This window comes from Ctenocephalides felis, unplaced genomic scaffold, assembly GCF_003426905.1.
Source record: "Ctenocephalides felis isolate EL2017-DRISC unplaced genomic scaffold, ASM342690v1 CF-g0.4_SCAFFOLD_03572, whole genome shotgun sequence".
NCBI classification, from domain to species: Eukaryota; Metazoa; Arthropoda; class Insecta; order Siphonaptera; family Pulicidae; genus Ctenocephalides; species Ctenocephalides felis.
The window spans coordinates 46675212-46696487 of NW_020539726.1; the positions used below are offsets into that span (position 1 = coordinate 46675212).

Below are 21276 nucleotides of genomic sequence, written 5' to 3' on the forward strand. Positions count from 1 at the left end.
ATATATATATATATATATATATATGTCATTATATTATATAACAGACCTCCTGATCCATACAAATAACGCACTCAGAGTTCATTACTGAGGTTTCTGCATTAATGCCATTATCGTTTGTAATAATATTTGAACAACTCGGTGACCCAACAACTGCAGGAGCTGTCGGAGTCTGAACTTCATCTCTGGTGAGTTCTTTAGATTTGAATACAAATTCCGATCCGTTCTTGGTTATAAATTCTTATGGCGTTCATTATCGCCTTGGGCTTCTCATCTTTAATACCGGCTTCACGAATATACTCGTATGTTATCTTCATTGTGTCATTTGATACTAAAAAAAAAAAAAAAACATAATTTTATTATATTAACAACTTGTGATTGATCTTTATCTCACCGATGTCCATGAGGCGTCCAAAATAAGGCAAATAGTTTAATAGCCCTTCAGATAATAAAATTTGCATCAGAGCCACATCCAAATTGGTTTCGCGGAAGCACTCTGGCATCGAATCCATCAATTGTTGGAATCTCATCAACCCAAATCTTCCTTGAAGAATTTTTCTTGCTCTCTGTCGATGTCCTGAATTGTCTTCACCAGCTTTTGTTTGCGCTCATCCCCTTTCAGAAGCAACTCGATTAAATGAGCTGCAAGCTCCATTCTCATTTCGGACAAATCGTTCTGCAATATTACACACATAAATAAATTACTATTATGATGTATGTTTTATATCTTTTATTACCAGTGTGCTATCATTTTGCATTTTCCTCTTCTCGAGTTCCAGCTTGGTCAGCTCACTCAATTGGGTCTCGACTAGACGTAGTCTCTGTACCAGGCACCAGCTTTCGCAGTCGTTTCTGTTTGCTAATAATTTTAAAAGGCACTCCCTTTGCATTTGTTCATCCCTTTGCAGAATTTCAATCAGCTCATTCTGTCTCGTGTCCCGTTTGCACAGATGAGAATCTATCATTTTACCTGTCTCTAATTCACTGTAGAAAATTAAATAATTAAAACACTAACCATGTGTAGGTGAAGAGAATTTTACAACGGACCTTTCTATGACATGATTTTTAACAGTGTCCAATTCACAACTTCTCCTGGAAAATATTTCTATGTCTCCTTGCAGCAACATTTGTTCCATAGAAAGTAAAACATCTTTTTTTCGCAATTCGTCGTGATTCCTTTCTCTGAAAATCTGCAAAAGCCTTTCCTCTTCTTCATGTTGCAATTGTGAGAATTGTTCATGAAATGATTCGGAATGTTTGATCGCCAGAAGCTGCCTGACGATGTTGTCAGTTCTTATTTCCACTGAGAAAAAAAGTTGAAATAGCTACGTACGTAAATGCATTAAGTAATATTTTAACATTTACCTGCCAGTAGATCATCAACGAACTTTTTTCTATCCTCGTCTTTCAGTTTTTGGAATTTTCGTACCTCCGATTCTAATAGGTCTTGTTGTGCTACCAACTCTTTTAAAAACTGCGAAATGAAAAACATATCATCTCCTATTATCTAATATTAATTAATAATGAAAAAATACACAAACCTTTTCTTTTTTAATCTTTCAGCCTCTCTAATTTCTAACTCTTGTTTAAAATTTCTTCATTCTGTTTCTCGATGCTAAAAAGTCAGCTTGCTTTTGTTCCTGATGAAAATAAATGTTATATATATATATATATATTTATATATACTGTGTGTGTGTTGTAAATTCATTTCAATATTCGGATTCATAAATGATACAATCTAAAATTTTTTAAGTAAACTTCTTTAGACACCTCTGCTACAAATTGGTAAAAAGTGTATATTTATGGACAAATGACAAGGTTAATTTTTCATTTAAATATAGGTGAAAAGTTTATTCCTTAAATTTCCATTACATACTTTCAATGTTAAATAGCTGCCTCTGGAATACTCATCCTTGTACTCTTTTTATATAAATCCCCATCAGCTTCATCTTTTTATATATAATATTATGCTCTAAAATAAAATCACATTTCATAAATCAATCATAATTCAAATATTTTCAATTTCTTATTTAATACTTACTTTCAGCAAAATATTTCCTTATACAATCGACCCCATTTTCGATTACAGCCTTTGGAGGCTCTTTGATTCTATCGCAATCCAAACTAATTACTTTTAAATTTCTACAAATGCATAATTTATAAGGCAATTCTGTTAATTTATCGTTTCCTCGTAGGGAAAGTTCTTGGAGTGTTTGCAAATTTCCAAATTGTCTGGTAAGTTTTTCAGACAGTTTTCGTTCAAATTTAATATTTGTAAATTGTAAAGATCACATATTGCGTTTGGTAGAACTTTTAAACGGTTGTTGTTTAAATATAATTCCTAAAAAAAATACCGATTGTATTAATGCAAAAAAAGAATTTGCTAATGTTATGTTTTCTCGTGAGTATGCGTGTGTGTGTGCATTTGTGTATAAACTTATTTCAGTATTCGTATTCTATTGAAAAAGACCTTTGGGGGCATCCATTAATCACGTGAGGTTTTTAGGGGGAGGGGGGTTTGACAAAAAATCACGAAATATCACGTGGGGGAGGGGTATAGTAAGATATCAAATGTATTTATTTTTTAACTGTTTTTTTTTGCAAATCTAACATTTTCAAACATAAATTACTTCATTCAAAAGTTTTACAGTTTTTTCACATAACTAATACACACTATGTAAATTTTTTGAAATTCCTTAAGCTCGTGCACTACAAATTCATTAAAAATGTTTTTTATAAATAAGTTTTATAATATATTTTCTCACCCTGAGATTAGTTAGCACATTTATTGACTGCGGCAAAGTAACTAATAAATTTTTGTGTAGATCTAAGATGGTTAATAAGTTTAAATCGTTTATTGATCCTCCGTTGTCTAAACTACTAAGACGATTATTGTGCAGGAGTAGAACTTCTTTGCGAAAGACTTTGCACAAAGTGAATATTCCCTGAGGCACTTGTTTTAAATCGCATTCTGATAAATCAAAGACAGGCTCTGGGTTCTCTCTAGCCTAAAAAATAAATAGATAAATGATATAAGTTTTTTATTACAATATAATCATTTTTTTTGTTGTGAAAATCGTTTTCTACTCGTCGAGACCTTCTAAACGATACCCAACAAGCAAGAACAATTTAAAATTTTCTGAAGTGAAACTTCTTTAGACACATCAGCAATAAATTCGTCAAAACTGTACATTTTGTGGACAAATTGCCTAGTTAATATACACAAAATGACAAAATAGACTATAATAATACTATAGTATATTAAATTATACATTACCAGGTATAATTTATGTTCCAAGTTAGCTTTAAGTTCTTTATTTTTCGACGGTGCCATTCCTTTATCGATAGTGCACCCCATTCAATCATTTATAATTTATTTTATTAATATTTTTTTTATCGACTACATTTTTAAAACTTTTGTTATCTATTATAATAATCACATGACCGTAAATAGTGAATAGAAAAACTTATACACATTATTTATTATGTCTTGTTTGTTTTTACATTTTGACAGTTTGCCATTTGACGTTTAGTTCATAGTGTTGCCAGACGAGAAAATGATGGTAAGGCGGGTAATTTAAACTGTTAAAAAATATGACGGTAGAAAATTAGACTTAAATATTTGAAGAGAAAACGAGAATCTTTGTAATGTGGAAAAAAAGGGTAGAAATTGATTTTTGATAAACGCGTATTCTTTCTTCATACAAATAATAATTGATTGCATTTTTTAATCATCATCAAATATCCAGATCTGTAATATTTTCAATGAAATTATGATAAAGTAATATAAAAGTTTGAGTTTTATTTTTGCATTGTTTTCTGCACAAACTGCATTATTCGTGGTTCTAGTTAGTTTTGAAATTTTTTACAGACATTCTGATTAACTGATTGTGGTAATTAATAGTTTTAAATATATATTCAGTTGTTAATAATTTTAAAATATGTGTAAGAATATCTATTCCAAGTTAAAATACATAAATCTATGACATTGCTTTATTATCATGATAATGGTAACTATATACATGAAATGAGCGCAAACACTTTATGACAATAACAATCACACATCAAAAACAAGAACAACAACAACAACAAAATTATCCTAAGACGCTTCATCTTTATAAGTTTCTTCTTTCTTCAAGCGCTTTCTGGCTCTGATGTCTTTCATAGTTTGTTCGATAGATCTCACATCCCTTTTATTCTCACTCGGAACTAGAAAGAGAACAACATTTGGTTTATATAAAGTAAAACAAATGAAGAGTCATTTATATTGTTTACCTATTCCATATGTAGTGTTAGCCATGGTGCTCCTCGCTTTCATATCATCGTTGTTAATTAAATGAGCATACTTGTTTCTATAGTTTGAAGCAGGTTCTTGAATAGGTTCTGTTCGTTCTGGGCTTGGTTCTCGTGCTTTTTCTTCACTCTTTGCAGGTAAGGGAAAGTGCTCTGCTTTGTACACTATGATGTGTCGCTCCTCATCTATGCCTTCGCTTTGCGTAGGCAAACCTGCCACTTCACAAACCTCGTGACTAGAAATTAAATATAATTATGAATGAATAATAAGGAATACATATGTATAGTACAGGGCTTACATAATGCTTCTAAAAATTTTATCCATGGGTTGGAATTCGTATTTTGTTTTTGTATCATCTTTGAGGAACTGGTTGATTTTTTCTTCGACTTTGATTCTGAATTTGCGAAGGTTTTCTTTTTCTGCATTCTGTCGTTTTTCCAGCTCCAATTTTTGCTCTGGAGAAAAAAAATAATTGAAATATTAACCCGATTTGTATTGTTTGCATATGCATTTTTCTTACTTTTGATGGCTTCTTTCTGTTTTTCACTAATTGATGGTGGTTTATCCATCGAATTTAAAATTGAACCCAACAAATCCATGTTTATTTATAAATTGCTTATTATTTATTCAAATTATCAGTTTAATTGATTTATATTATTATTTTTGACAGTTTACTACAGCAGGTTTAGGTTAAAAATGGTTATATGAAAAATTTTATTGTAATAATTTAAAAATATTTCTAAAATTTATTTTTTTCGAGTTAAATAATAAACCGCACATAAATTAGTAGTTAATTTGAGCGATAAAGAGTTATAATTGTTAATAAATATTTATTTTTATATTATTTTGACATACACTTGTTAGTAAAACAAAAATAACACGAAGTTGCAACTTTGTCTATGGATGACGCTAGTGTCACTTTTAACCGCGATTTTCAAATTTCATTTCTATTTCAGTTTGATTTTTATTTATTAAAAACACATGTAATATATTTATTAACTATTATAAATTGAAAGTAATTTATAATATATTCGTGTTTAATATAACACGTATTTAAATTTTAATTCTCAAAAATACTTCAATATTTATTTTTGCATTTTGTATATATATATGTAATATATACATATAATACAAACAATTGAATTTCTAGAGTGCTTTTGACTTCATTATTGGTGAAATCTCCTACATAATAATAATGATTTTTTTAAATTTTGAAATATATAATTAAGAGTATAAATGCATAATGTTCATCAGTAGTTCCGGAAGAAGAGGACATTCCATATCCCCGGAACATTGAGTAAAATATACAAAAAATGTAATAAATAATTTTATGACAAAAGGGATGCATTGAAAATGTATCATGCGATTTGCAGGCCAGCTAGTATATATATATATATATATGTATATGTATATATATATATATATATACAGACCTATTATTTACATCTGTTTAATTTTACGTTCGAGTATTATTATTATTTCTCCTGCAAGATTTTAACTGCCGCCGTTAAAACTTAAATTTCAAACACTGAGGCGTCGAAACGTAACCGAAAACGAAACGAAACGAAACGTGTGCCCGATTCATTTTACCAATTAAACACGAAGAAGAGGAAATTAAATGGCACTCGACCAGAATGGAGCAGAATGGGATCGTTAAATCTCACAAAACAAAACTGTTGTTTGTATTTCGGGATTATTTTTACGACTTTTCTACGGAACATCGGGTCAAATTATACGTAAAATAGGGGATAGGGGATTGAAATCGATTGGTATTGATTCGACTTATCGTTATAACTATAGTGTCAACTGTTTCGTAATAATTTGTTTCGAATCGCATCTTACTCGATTCGAATCGTATCAAGAACGATAAGCTTCTGATTAGTAATTAACAATGTGTCAATTCGAATCATTCGAATCATAATTTCATTTGTATTAAATTTAATTTGTTTCAAATCAACTCGTCAACCGAATCATGAGAACAAATTTGGAAAATGTATATGTGTGCGTATGTGAGCTGATTTTTTGATAAATATTTAGGTTTATAATATAATTCAATTCAGAAATAAATAAATTCCATTGGAACTGAAACAATTTTCGAAATGAACCGCAAGTGAACTAAATGCCAGATGTTGTTCGGAGTGTTCGACATATTTGTAAATATGTCAATTAGTTTTATTTAAATTTGTAAACTTTTATTATAAATACGCGAGCGTTTCAATATAAATACGAGCGAATTAATAAACTCTAGTAGTTCATGTAATATATAATAATGTTGTGGTTAATATAAACAAATATGTACACTTTATTTATTTATATTTTAGTAGGAAATAAATCGAATCGAAGGATTTAGTTTTTTGTATTGATATATTTTTTGTTAGCAACTCATTCGAAATTTATATATATATATATATATATATATATATATATATATATATATATATATATATGTATGTATATATTTAGTTAGCCTCTACTAGGTTTCACAATGATAGAAACACGATATTTGAAATGTTTTCTTTGGTCGAGTTGAAATAAATCTTCAACACAAAAATTGGCAGAACACTTCAAACGAAAAAAATATCACACAACACCTCTAAATACCAATATACACACTATTACTGTATATATTATACATATATAAAACATTTATAAGTGTATATCGTATTCATATTTAATTCTGTTTTCATTCTCGATACATATGCGTTCCTATTTTTTTGGCAGAAAACCGAAATAAAAGGTTCATTGTACTTTCTTTGGATATTCATCCAAGATATAAAATTTAAAATAGTTTATGTGATAATTTCATAATTATTTAATATTAATCGTACGTCAAAATAAACTCACCTATCTTAAGGCTCATACATTTTTTGTCGATTTGCTAATAACAGAGGTAGATATTTCAAGATATCCTTATTATCTCTTTAAAAACGCAACTTGCCACTAGGCAAATCTCAAACACTTTTTCACGTAAGACATGTCGTTGAAAAGAGCTCGAAGATCCAAATTCGAGTTTAGTATTTACTGTTAATTTTATGTTATGGTATAAGATAATTTTGAATCTCAATTTTATCTAAACTTATACTTAATATTTATTTATATTTTGTGGCTTTCAAGTTTAGACACTTACAATATAATAAAATTAATTCTTACTTATAACTTTCTCTAAATCATAAGATAAAAACCTAAAACTATAGCTAAAAGCTTAGGCCATAGATAAAAAAAATTCAAAACTTTACACGATAAATATTCAAATTTTGAGTTTTTAAAACACCATATATCGCTTAGACTATAACTAATTTAGTTAAACTAAGTTATTATATATAATTAAAAAGCTAATTTAATTTCTAAAAATTTTTATATACAATTTTGTAACTTTTGGTACAAAATTTTACACAAAAAATACTTAATCTTGGAATTTTCAACACACCATATTGCATAGACGTGACTATATCTAATTTAGTATATTTGTTTAGTTTTGGCGTTAATATGTTTGTAACTTATTACAACATATATAAACTATTATATATAGTTTAAAACATATAAAATTTGCTAAAATCCTGCATACTCGATTTGGAAATTTTTTGAACAAAATTTGCACGAAAAATTCTTTAAAATTGAAGTTTCAAAACACCATATTGCTTACATTAGATTTGTTCATTCTAAATCCGGAGCATTTTTTAGTTTTTGTGATAATATATTTTTAACTCGTTCCAAAACATATAAAATAATTATATAGTTAAAAAGCTTATTAAATTTGCGAAAATCCTACATACTCGGATTTTTAATCCCCAGAACAAATTTTTGCGCAAAAACATAGACTTTTTTAGTACACCGTATTGCTTATAATTAGACTAGACTATAATTTGATCAAGCTGACTTAGTGCATTTGTTTAGTTTTTGTATTAATATGTTTACGACTTATTCCAACACATATCAATTATAATATATAGTTAAAATTTCTTTTAAATTTTCTAAAATTCTGCACACTCCATTTTATCTTATGTTCATATTTCATTTTACTAGTGAAACATATGCATGTTTAGAAATATCTTTCGCGAAGAATACTTCACCTTTATTATTCTATAAGAATTTGTATTAATTATATATATATATATATATATATATATATATCCACCTTTTTGATGGTTGGTTATTTCTACAATTAGAACTGCCTTAGAGTAAATGAAACAGTTCGTTGGCTATGGAGCTCCTCTTTTCGCATGCAACGAATTCTATTTTGACGCATTTTGTGCTTTGTACTCGCTCTAAGAATACACCTCACTATATATATATATATATATATATATATATATATATATATATATATACACTTGTGTATATTTATGTTTGCTCATGTGTGTATTCGCATATGCACACTTGAAAACACGCAGGATAGAAACACATTTTTCCTACATTGATACGGAGCTCGCTCAATATCTAGATTTAATTAACTTCTCGCAGGTGAAGTTTATGTTTTCGCCAGAAAATCCGATTTGCTAAGTTTATATTTTCTTCTCGACATTTCAAGTCATTCTGAATCGAATAAGACCAACTTTGGAGAGCATATAGAAAGTAAATAATACAGAAATAGAAAAAGTGGAAAGCATAAAATACTTAGGACTGATAATAAATGCAAAACTGACATGGACAGAACATATAAACAAAATAAAAAGAAAGATAGGAACATTAATCGGGGCTTTGAAAAGGATCCACTATTTTATAAAAAAAAATAAGACTAGTGGTGTATGGCATCGTGCCTTAAGGCAAATTGCTAAAACTTCCCATACCGTAATGAAATATTCGAGAAATTTTAAATGTTTTCAAATATATCATAACAAATACTGTAACTTTCATTATTTTTGCTATTTTTTGTTATATCTGAGCAAATCAAATGTAAAACATAAATCAATTTATCTCCAGAACATTAACAATCGTCATTTTATTTCGAATTCAATTTCAAAAAAAATAGTTGCCTAATAATTTACACAAAATTGAAAAAGTGCTTGCGTATAGTCACAGTCTAAACGCATTTGCAAATAATTCTGTGCGGACATACAAAACACACACACATCAATTTCTTCTGAGGTATGCCAGTAAAATATTCAGAAACCTTCAAAACGTCGAGAAATGCAAAAATTTTTATTTTCGATTTTCGGCCCATTACTATAACTTTCCTACGGGAAGTTAATAATTCTTAAAACGCAAATACTACCTATAATTTTACATGGAACAACAACATGGAGCCAAACAACTAAAGCTAACCTATAAATGACATACAGAGAATAATGAATAAAGCCACAAAAATAGCATACAATTTTCCACATATAACACCCACCAGATACTTACAGACAGAAACAAATAATCTTTCACTTAAAAAAATAATATAAATAGAAAAATGCAAATTAATATACAGAATTAAAACAAGTACAACAATAGACACAAATCAATATATATGTATATGAACACTACACTAGACAACACAGCAATTTTCACATTGAACACAATAGAAAGAAATTGAGAGAAAATGTCATATTGAGCGCTAGTAAAATATATAATGAATTGCCAAACGATATTAGGATGATCAATGATGACGATAAATTTAAAAGAAAAATAAAGAAATACTATAAGGAATTTGAAAACTAAGAAGACTGAAGAGTTATATAAAGATAGAGATATTTTAATTATAATAGATGTTATATTAATGAAATGTATATATAGAATATGAAAACTGTTTTCATAATCTCTCATACCAGGCACCTCTGTCTGTCTGAGATATGAAAATAATTGTATAGGATAAATATAAATAAATAAATAAAATAAGATATGAGTGCGTGTGTGTAAGACTTTTGACCCTTTGTCGACGTTACCTCAAAAACAGCTAAGCCGATTTCAAAAAATGAACTTTTTTGAAATCGAAATTTTTTTTCGATCCGGTTAGTGTCGGTTCTCCGCCGCTGACAATGCGTACAAGTTACATAAGACAAGAGAGGAGCGCACCGTCGGACGTCTCCACCGTCTCCACCGTAGAGACTCCTAGTATTTCAAGACGTTGCCACGACAAAGGTGCATCTTCGACATCATCATCAACATTATCGGAGACAATTAATTAAGAATTGAATGAGTGCAGTAATTAAAAAAAATATTAATATCATGTTGTGGAGTGAACTAAAAATAAGTGATGCTTAAGAAATGTTTAACAATATTAAAATACGAGTTAATATTACATTTGATACTTTGTTATTTTTTATTTTGAAAAAAAAAATGTTGATAACAAATCAAAGTTGTGGTGAAATTTTAAAATTACCCTTGATCAAATTATTGCAAATTTTTTTCGTGTATTATTGTTGCACTTGTTGAATGAAATTTGTTAGTTTTTATTAATGAATTGATTATAATAATTTTATAAACAATTTTTCTCTTCAAAAAAATTTAATAACGGCATTCGTAATAATTGAAAATCTGATACACAGTATGTTTTTTACGAGTTCTTATATTTTTAGTATCAGACATTTAAGTTATAATTATTGTCCAAAAATCGAAAATGAAATTTTTTACATATTTTTACATTTCAGAGGCATCTGAACAGTTTGACATTTTAGGAAAAATGGACGAGCGTATATATGTGTGGGTACAATTTTTAGCCGACGTTTTTGGGAGCACCGGTCAACTGATTTGAATTATTTAAAAAACATTCGTTCCTTTTTATAAGGAGACGTGTTGATTCATTTTTTGGCGAAGACAATTAAAAAACATTTTATTTGAATATTTTGATTTTATTTTAATTCTAGCTGAAGTTCTAAAGCTCGTCTATATACTTAAAATAAAGAATTTTGCAATTCAGTTTACATAATTTTTAGAAATATGAGATAAGGTCTTTCATTCTAACTTCGCTTGATCAAGTTTTGTTTATTCATTTTGCATATAAACGTATAAAAACGTCGTCTATAAAATACGAAAAATGAAAGTTGCAGTATTATAAATATCTATTTATGAACATTCAATATAGTCCTCGAATATTTCATTACTGTACGCGAAGTTCCAGCAATTTGTCTTAAGGCAAGATGCCTCACACCACTAGTAAATTTTTAGTGAACATTTCTCATATTCATAGATTTTGTTTTCATGTAATGCATATGAACTAATAGTCATTGTCGTATTTTTTATATATAAAATTTTATCTTTATACTTTATAATAAATGCACAAATTTGTATTATGTTTAAACGTTCTATTATATGTTAAATTGAAGTATATTTGAATATAAAAACATTTGATTTTAACCTAATTAATTCTTATTATCTATTCAATTAATTTGAAAAAGTTACTCTTTCTTTTAAAAATTTGTCTCAAACAATCTACAAGCGGTTTAAAATTGTTTATTTATCTTTTAAGTGAATTCAGTCCCCGTTTTATCGTCCTAATGAAATATTTTCCGAGTCGTTTATAAAATAATCATCTCGTTTTAATGTCGATTTTAATAATAAACTATATCCTCATCTTGATACAAATACAAATAGAAAATGCTAATGCGATCCAATAAAAATGATTTTTATTAGACGAGTATCGTAAAACTTACATTATGGATGAAAATAAACAATCATTAGAAAATTTATTATACGTCATATATAAATATACATACATGCACACGGCTATTGTAGAATAAAAATAGACTTACAGATATATTTAACACCAAACTTTTGAGGTAAAAATTGGGTATGAAAAGCTACCTGAAATTTTTGGGTTAAAATATTTTATGATAATTTATTATTATTATTAACAAAATTGTTTTCATCCAGCTCATAATATAATTTTATGAAAATGCAAAAGTGGTTAAAAATCCCCATAAAACGAACAATAAGTTACCAATAAGACAATTACAAAATGAATGCTTTTATTCATATTTAAATTATTGATTAATTTAATAATAATTCAATTAATAAAATGGTGCTGAAAAGTCGGTGATAGTGATATAAATTAAAAAAAATGGAAAGAAAGGTGTCGATGAGGAGGAGGCCTGTGAAGCAGAAGACATTGGCTTCGAGGCTGAGGAACTACTTGAGGAACTTTATTGCCTTTATGTTCAGTAATGTTGGAATCATTGGACTTGTAGTTTCTTATACGATAGCAGGTAATTCTAAAATATCTAAAAATGTCATGCATAAATTTTTACTCTCCTACCACAGATCTCTATTTAGTAATTTACATTTTTGTAATCGAATCATTTTTATCTTGCTTTCAGTCGGTGAAGATTTTTAACTAAATTTTAATTAATAATTATCTGAGCTTGAATTTAACTTTAAAACAAACATTTTTCTGAATATTTAGAACCAATTTGCTTACAATACACACGACCCTAAATTTTCACCTTCCTACCATATTGTTTAGATTGAATTCGAAAATGATCACAACAACAATACGGTCAAACCAAACTAAATTTTGTCTTTTCGATTGTGATTCAATTTGCTTGTTAGTAGAGTCCCTTTTTATGCCCTTATTTAATTTTCTCGTCAGCAGAGTCCTTTATCATCTAATTTTTGATCTCGCTGTTCAATTTGCTTGTCAGTAGAATTCTCTTTTGATCTTTTACATTGCTATTTATTTTACTCTTCAGTGGAGTCCCTATTTCTTCATTACTGGCGTCTGTAAATAATACATACAGCCCTAAATTTTAACTCCCCTGCAATATTGTTCTGATTAGAGGCCGTCGATTAATCACGTGATCAACCTTTAAGGATTTTTGGACGTCCCTCTCCTCTTATGGTAAAATATTAATAATACTTAAACTAAACATCAGTTGTATTTTACTAAGAAAAAATGCTGAAAGTTCGAATTTTTTTTAAAAAAATTGATTTATTTTTAATTCAGGTGAAAAATAAATACGCTTGATATCTTACTAGATCTTCCCTTCCCACACATAATATTTCACTAATTGAGACTAACAAGATTTACGATTACTGGTGTCTATTATAAATAATATATGATACATGACAGACAATTATATTATTTGTTCAGGAGCGTTCATGTTCATAGCCATCGAAGGCGGGGACGTCCTCCAACTATGGGCAGGGATGACCAGAGCACGAAATTCAGTGGTGGAACGACTCTGGTTGGTGTCCTGTTGCCAACAGAACACCTTCAACGAGACAGTCTTCAGAGATATGTACGTACGTAACATGAATAACATCGAACGTGAATTATTTTACCAACATAAATTTACTTGGTATATCTTTTGCCTGCCAGAGTTTCTTCTGAATTGTTGTCCTACCAGAGAACGGTGGTGACGGCCGCTCGTGGTGGATGGTCGGGTTTTAGCCCTTCGAAACCGGCGAAGAAGGCGCCGCCGCCGCCGCCGTCGTCGTCGTCGTCGTCGTCGCCGAAAGCGACTTCGGCAGCGGCCGGCGGAGGTGCAGGTGCAGTCGGCGAAGCCGCTGGAAACGATGATGCGGGTGCTGGTGGTGCTGGTGGTGCTGGTGGTGCTGATGATGAGCACGAGGAGACCGTGTGGTCGTTTTCTGGGGCGTTCTTGTATTCTTTGACTGTTATTACTACTATAGGTGAGATAATGGACTTAAATAGTAGTCTGTTCGTGGTGTGAGTAGATAGAGTAACACAAATCTAATCAATGATTCCTTTTTTCTCCCTTTTTATTATTCTCATTACCATTAATCCCTTATTTTTTCATACACATTTTATACGTTGTGCAGGCGCTCTTTTTTCTGCAAAGTTAATAATTTAACTTTGCTTGTCGGTCAAACTTTTTTGACAAGTTTGCTTGTCAGTAGAGTCCCTTTTTATTTTTTAATGATGATATTGGGTTTGTTTATCAGTTGATACTACTTTTTTCTATTTTTATTAGTAATATGAAAATTTGGTCGTCAGCAGCATACTTTTTCTATTTTTATTGATTTTATTAACTTCCCGTAGGGTAGTTATAGTAATGGGCCGAAAATCGAAAATGAAAATTTTTGCATTTCTCGACGCTTCGAAGGTTTCTGAATATTTTACTAGCATACCTCAGAAGAAATTAATGTGTGTGTATGTGTGTGTGTGTGTTTTGTATATCTGCATTTTTTCAACCACGTTTTTGGGCGCGTGAAAATGACGCCAAGCTAAGCACAGTATAAGTGAAAATGTCGCACAGAATTATTAGCAAATGCGTTTATACTGTGACTATACTTTTTCTATTTTGTGTAAATTAGGCAACTATTTTTTTTTGAAATTGAATTCGAAATGAAATGACGATTGTTAATGTTCTTTCTGGAGATAAATAGATTTATGATTTACATTTGATTTGCTCAGATATAACAAGATAGCAAAAATAATCAAAGTTACAGTATTTGTAATAATATATTTGAAAACGTTTAAAATTTCTCGAATATTACGGTACGGGAAGTTCCAGCAATTTGCCTTAAAGCACGATGCCATACACCACTAGTTCAAAATTTTTTTACTTGGTAAACGTTACTAATGAAATATCCTGATCGTAAACATGATGAAGAATTATGAGAAGACGATGCTGTAATTTCAGAATATGAGCTTATTCTTGTTTCGTAGAAGGCAGTCATTTGGCAGAATGTGTCCGATACAGTTCACTTTCCTTTTCAGGATCGTACTCAGTAGAGTTTTATCTTCAACCGCTTTCTTCATGTGTTACCTTATCTTCATCAGTACCACATTTCCAATACTCTCCGGATAGTTTTTGCCGGCCTTTCTTAGAGTACATACCTGTGATCCGTACAGAGTATGTAGTATTGTTCATGTTGTGTGTATTATATCTTTTCCAGGTTACGGCAACATCTCTCCTCGCACGGAATGGGGCAAAGTGGCAACAATACTGTACGCCATCGTGGGCATGCCCTTATTTCTTTTATATTTATCGAATATAGGTAATGATAATGATAATGATATTCGTGTCATGTTATTTTGGTGTAATTATTTGATTATTCAGGTGATATATTGGCAAGATGCTTCAAATGGATCTACGCCAAGTGCTGTTTGTGTCGCGTCTGTCCGAGTGTTGCAAGGCGAAGGGCGATGCGCAGGAGGGCGAGCAACGCCGATGCCAACGAATGGAGGGTAAAATTGAAAATCATTTAAATATATATGTATATATATAATTCATTGAAATTGTCTATTATATAATGCTACGTGCAACTAGTTCATTTTTTCTTCCTCAGCTGCGCAATTACTTGGAACGTTCCTCCCAAGCAGGAATGTCTCGTCCTAATCTCTACCTGAACGGCATCGAAATGGAGATGACTTCCCACAGTTCCAAATCGACTTCGGCTTCAACATCGTCCACTTACTGGGACGAAGAACTTGACTTTGATGACGAGGAGTACGAGGATGGCAAAAGGACAGGTTTGGATCGGTACGAAAGGGTTTCTGTCCCCATCACTTTGTGTTTGGCCATAATGGTCGGGTAAGATAAAGGGATAAAGATAAAGGAATCTTACAAAGTAAGAATCTTACTTTGTAGATGCGACATAACATTTCTATGTCATCTGACAATCAGCCCCTTATTTTGTCATTTATTTTTTAGGTATATTATTTTTGGTTCCTGTCTGTTCTCCCGTTGGGAAGATTGGGACAGTGTGGACGGGTCCTATTTCTGTTTTATTTCTCTAAGTTCGATTGGATTTGGTGATATTGTACCAGGGGATAGGTAGATTGATAAAATTTAGTTTTATAAATTATTTTATAAATTTATATTAATTTAATATTCAAATTAAAGAATAACTTCCGAAAAGGGTTTGGAACTTAGTTTCATCCTGTGCGCTATGTATTTGATGTTGGGTATGGCTTTGATTGCCATGTGCTTTAATTTGATGCAGGTAATAATACTTATAATTATAATATATATATATATATATATATATATATATATATAGGGTATCCCAGAACTCAATCTCAAACCGAAACAAAGTGAAAGTATTGACCTTCAGTGTCCTGAAAAAATTAGAAAAAAACTATCCCCATTGTTTGGAAATTATGTGTAATTATAATCATTTTTTGGTTATAGTATTTCATTATGGTTAATTTTAATTTTTAATTTTGTTCATTTAAATTTTGGAACCGTAATCGTGAATAACGTCACTAGTACTATTAGGACCACAGTCGAAAGCAATGATACACTCCAACAAAAAGTTTTAATTGTTGAAAACTTGGGGCAATTGTGTGCTTATTTATCACTATGGTCTTAAAAATGTTATTCACGGCTATGATTCTAAAGTTTAAATGAACGAAATTAATAGAAATTAACCACAATGTCCGACAAACGGTCACAGTTTACCAAAGTCTTAAGATGCACTTATAAGCTCATAATTTCCATATAACGTTGTATAATACGTGTGCGTGACGTTTTTTTTTTTAAAAAAAATCAGGACAGTTAACCCCTAAACTTGCACGCTCGTTATCATTTATATAGGATTAAATTTACAAAAAGATGCTGCCACAAGATATTGCGCCGGGTGTTGTTCTGAAAGGGATAGCATAGGAAAAAAGAAAAGAAAATAGAGTCGATACATGTGTAATATTTATTACTGATAATGTTTTTCACGAAATAGTAATTGTAAATTAGTAAAATAAAAAAGTCGATGGACGTGTAACATTGCATATTTAGCTCTTTTCTGCACTGTGGATCAAAATCCAAAATTAAACTAAAAATTTTGATCAATTTTGATTTTTTTTTGCCGGAACAATATGCTAAAGTTTGTGTTTTTACATTAAAAAAAATTAATTATTTTTGGCCGTTTTTTTTTTTCAAAAAAAAACTGTGCGTTAAGGGGTTAAGGTCAATACTATCACCCCGTTTCGGCTTGACGTAGAGTTCTTGGACACTCTGTATATTATATTTCTAATTTTTAGGAACAAGTGATACACAATATGAGGTCAATAAAAAGAGGAGTCGTGCGACTCTTTCAGTGTAAAAAAAACCAACCGGAGACAGAAGACAATTAAATATAAATATTTATTTATTTAGTTATTAATAATTAGTTAATACGATTCTATTTATTTATTTGTTAAACGAATTTGTTCTTGTTGAATAAATAGTTTTTACATGAAGAAAATTTCTTAACAGGGATTTGCATGAAAAAACTAAATTCTAATAAACATAATAACATGACAATAACATTATTTACATAATAACCGAGTCAGTCCGTTAACAAATATTAATAATAAATTGATGATTTGTATCTGTGCATGTGTTGGTGTGTTAAAATGATGTGGGTTATTACGTTTTCTATATTGTCACTCTGTTTCATTCCGGCCCCTGAGCATTTGCGATCAATTACTTAAAAGGTTAGGTGCATTTTTAATTCATTTTTGTGTTTTCGATTTATGTTATCTTTCACATTTTCCTTTTTTGCTTTTTAAATAGATAAATTAATTTAATCCATCATGAAGTACCAGTGTAATGTTGTGGTTATGGTTATGTTATACCGTTTAAAAGAATTCAATTTCCAATATAGTGTGGGAATTGAGACTTATCATTTTATTTAGAGTAAATTAAGAGTAATTTAAATTGAAGAGTAATTTAAAAAACAATAATTATTTGTAGGTAACCGGCAAATATTAGTATATTAAAAAATTGCAGACATGGGTACAGGACAACGTCTGTCGAGTCATCTAGTTAATTATATTTTATTTAATTAATTTCATTTTGACAACAATAATACATTTACTGTAGATCAAAGGACATCCACTGGCTTATTGTGTACATATTTGTGTCAAAACTGTTCTCTCATCTGCAACACTTTTTCGCTATGTGAAAGCGGTATTTACGACAGTTGTAACTTGTAAGGTAAGGTACAAATAGAATAAGTTAATTGATGTACATGTTGTTTAGCATATATCACGTTTAAATGCATACATAATGTTAGGTATATATACATGTATAATAGAACATGATTTCAAAATTTAATTTCATCTTTAGTGTATATAATTTCATACCAAGTACACAAATTTTTTATTTTTTTTATTTTCTTATAAATTACAATCTGTCTACAAAGATAGACATTGAGTAATTAATTTGACAAATAACATACAATTTCAAAAGGAAAATCCAGAGATTCACTTTATATTAATGTACTAAATTATGACTTAATTAAAATTAGGTATATGTATCCATATAATCACTATGATCTTTCTAAAAGATATTCAAATTCTTTTAAGACTGAATTTATTTGTTTATTTTCTTCAAAACTCCAAATGTAAATAAACAATGACAGGTTATCTGTGATTTTGCCAACACTAGCGCTATCAATTGCCTAATACCCAAAACTATTTATTGATAAGATAACAACCAAACACTATGACAAAAATATAAGATTTGAATTTGAATTTGATTTTGAATATGTTGGTAACGACATAAGCGAGTATAGCTATTAACGGGTAACGATTTATATTGTTTTGGCGCCTTTTTGCCCCCATAAAAGCTTGCGCAGAAACCATGTTAACTCATTTTGTGTTGGGACCTCGTGGTGATACTACACTGAATGGTAAGTCAATTATAATAATTAATATTATTCCAAAACTTCTTTCAAGTAGTTTCTTGAATATATGATTTATGCATGGTGTTTGCTTGTGTTTTGATTTATTTAATTTTATTTAGTGAATTATAAATAAAAAAATGGAACTGTTCATTATTTATATAAATCGATTTATATTATTTTTTCTATTTCAAAATAATTTTTGCCATAGAGTTGATGTTAATGGTTTTGAAATAACACTTCGGCCAAAATTATATTAAAATATAGAAAGTAGTGTACATCCAATGATATAAATAAAAACGGTTTTCAAATTTTTTTTTTAATTATAATACAATAAAATAATAAAAATAAATCAAATGAAAGCGCAAGTACATATATATATATATATATATATATATATATATATATATATATATATATATTTAAGTCTCGTTACATTAAACTATGAATATTGCATAATAATTGTACAAAATCATTTTAATTGAAAATGGCTAATATATTTGACTACAAAGTCAATAATAATGAAAAAATATTAGAATTAGAAAACTATTACAGCATTAAAATTTATATTTGAACTTATGTCGGAATTATTTGCAATTGACTTGTTATAATTATTTAATGTAGTTGTTTAATCAATTTTTAATGTAGTTCGTTTCTTTTCAGATTTTATACAGTGCCAACAGTGCTATGTGCAGTGAGTAATAACTTCGGAGGCTCATTGTGCATTAAACTTTTTTTGATATTAATTGTAACTTAGTTTATTTGGTATTGTGTTAAATGTAATTTTTCATTTACCATTTTGCGTTATTTCGAGTACATGGTACACACTTTTTTTTTAATTTTCGAAAAACGAACGAACGTATTATGATGAAAATTGCGCGTTTGAAGCTACGTTCCTGCCGCCTACCCCCCACGGCAGGTCCAAGTAGTCGGGTTTCACATTTAAATTTAATTTATTAATTGATTAATTTTTGTTTTATATCCCTGAGTGTATGGGCCCCTGCGTTGTTTTTCCCAGAAGCACCGCAACCCCATGCACTTAATTTAATAATTAATATTATTTGTGCTATTATTTTTATAATTATTATTAAATTTAATCTTTTATTGGTTTGCTAAGTGGCCCATGGAAAGAAGTAACTTTTTTATAGATTTATAACATTCAGTTATATTTTTTTAAAAAGTTAATTTAATTACTTTTCGTGTCGCAATGTAATGAACACAATTTCATGAATTAACTTTACTTTTATTGGTCGCACAATGAGTCTCCTGGTAGAGGAATGCTGAATTTATAAGTAGTTAAACTTGGCAATGTTCGTGAGATGGTACGAAACTCTGAGCTATATACAAATCTTTTTAATCTTGATAGAATTAAATAAAATTTTAATTTTAGGTTGAACACAGAAGTTACCGGAGGAATAGATCCTGAAAACACTATTACTATTACTAGAACGTAAGAATGTTTACCAGGACGTTGGTGGTAACCAGTGTACAAGAGTAGGATGGACCACTTTGCAACCAGGAGCGCACACGACCAGGAAAACGTTTGTTATATTCAGATAAGTTTGTTTCTTACCAAGATAAATCACTTTACTAAGTAGGATGGACCACTTTATCATCAGGAGCGCCAGGAGAACGTTATATTAAGATGAGTATCTTACTTCCTAAGATAGATCATAAGATATTAGCTTTTTTGCGATCATTTTCTATATTATTTTGTTATATTAAGATATCTATCTTACTTGCTAAGATAGATCAGAAGATATTAGTTTTTTTGCGATCATTTTCTATATTATTTTGTTATATTAAGATATCTATCTTACTTGCTAAGATAGATAAGAGGATATTAGTTTTTTCGCAATCATTTTCTATATTATTTCATCGGGGCCCCATTTACGTTGTTCATTCTTTATATTTGATTCGTGGACGGATTTATATACATATTATAAATAAGATATATCTTGGGCAAAATCGTGTCATATACAGTGCCAGACAGTGTTGTGTACAGTGCTATATCATGATATATACAGTGCAAAACCTTAATATTCACAATTCAAGATCAAGATATAGTTCAAGATCAAGATACATACAGTGAAACATCAAGATCAAGATCCATACGAGATGAAGATACATACAAGATTAGAACCAACCAGAAAATTGCCTACAAAATTGGAAGACGTACACATGGATATATTATTAAGTTAAAATTAGGCTAGAATACATTAGGCTGGTAGTTCACTATTTTTTATTTTAAAAATGGGTGGGGAAGACGGCAAGGACCTTCCAGTTCGCATAGATTTTGCGTTTTTTCACAATTATTTAAAATTAATTCATATAACAATACTTAATACACAAATTTATGAACTTTATAAGTGCACTCCTCTATAAGCTTCATAGTGCTGGGAACCTATGAAGTTAAAGTATTTACATGGTGGATCTTAGGGGGGTACATCATGTAAATGCTTTTTTTTTCTTTTTTTGCTTTTTTTTCTTGTAAT

General features: G+C 29.6%; 4 protein-coding genes across 4 annotated transcripts in view; 1 reads left to right on the forward strand and 3 right to left on the reverse strand.

Moving 5' to 3' along the window:
• LOC113388611 overlaps positions 1-527 on the reverse strand; it is a 10857-nt gene extending 10330 nt beyond the window's left edge. Inside the window, exons 1-2 of the mRNA XM_026625974.1 lie at positions 392-527; positions 258-328 (exon numbers count right to left, since the gene is read on the reverse strand). Coding sequence (XP_026481759.1) covers positions 258-328; positions 392-527 — 207 coding nt within the window. The remainder of the gene's footprint in view (positions 1-257; positions 329-391) is intronic.
• Positions 527-3410, reverse strand: LOC113388612 (E3 ubiquitin-protein ligase LRSAM1-like). Its single transcript, XM_026625975.1, has 8 exons — positions 3275-3410; positions 2763-3005; positions 2248-2338; positions 2039-2128; positions 1363-1497; positions 1045-1300; positions 735-981; positions 527-673 (listed from the first exon to the last, which is right to left on the reverse strand). The coding sequence occupies exons 1-8, from the start codon at positions 3353-3355 to the stop codon at positions 527-529; spliced, it is 1290 nt and encodes a 429-aa protein (XP_026481760.1). The 5' UTR covers positions 3356-3410.
• A 672-nt stretch (positions 3411-4082) lies between these two features.
• LOC113387950 (sperm-associated antigen 7-like) lies at positions 4083-4975 on the reverse strand. The gene is made up of 4 exons (XM_026625330.1): positions 4812-4975; positions 4590-4746; positions 4273-4526; positions 4083-4206 (listed from the first exon to the last, which is right to left on the reverse strand). Exons 1-4 carry the CDS (start codon positions 4888-4890, stop codon positions 4097-4099), a joined length of 600 nt encoding a protein of 199 aa, XP_026481115.1. The 5' UTR covers positions 4891-4975; the 3' UTR covers positions 4083-4096.
• A 5476-nt stretch (positions 4976-10451) lies between these two features.
• On the forward strand, positions 10452-17249 carry LOC113388613 (potassium channel subfamily K member 18-like). Its single transcript, XM_026625976.1, has 10 exons — positions 10452-10504; positions 12086-12417; positions 13302-13449; positions 13530-13843; positions 15074-15175; positions 15238-15365; positions 15467-15711; positions 15832-15954; positions 16024-16123; positions 17157-17249. Exons 2-10 carry the CDS (start codon positions 12273-12275, stop codon positions 17247-17249), a joined length of 1398 nt encoding a protein of 465 aa, XP_026481761.1. The 5' UTR covers positions 10452-10504; positions 12086-12272.
• The last annotated feature ends 4027 nt before the right edge of the window (positions 17250-21276 follow it).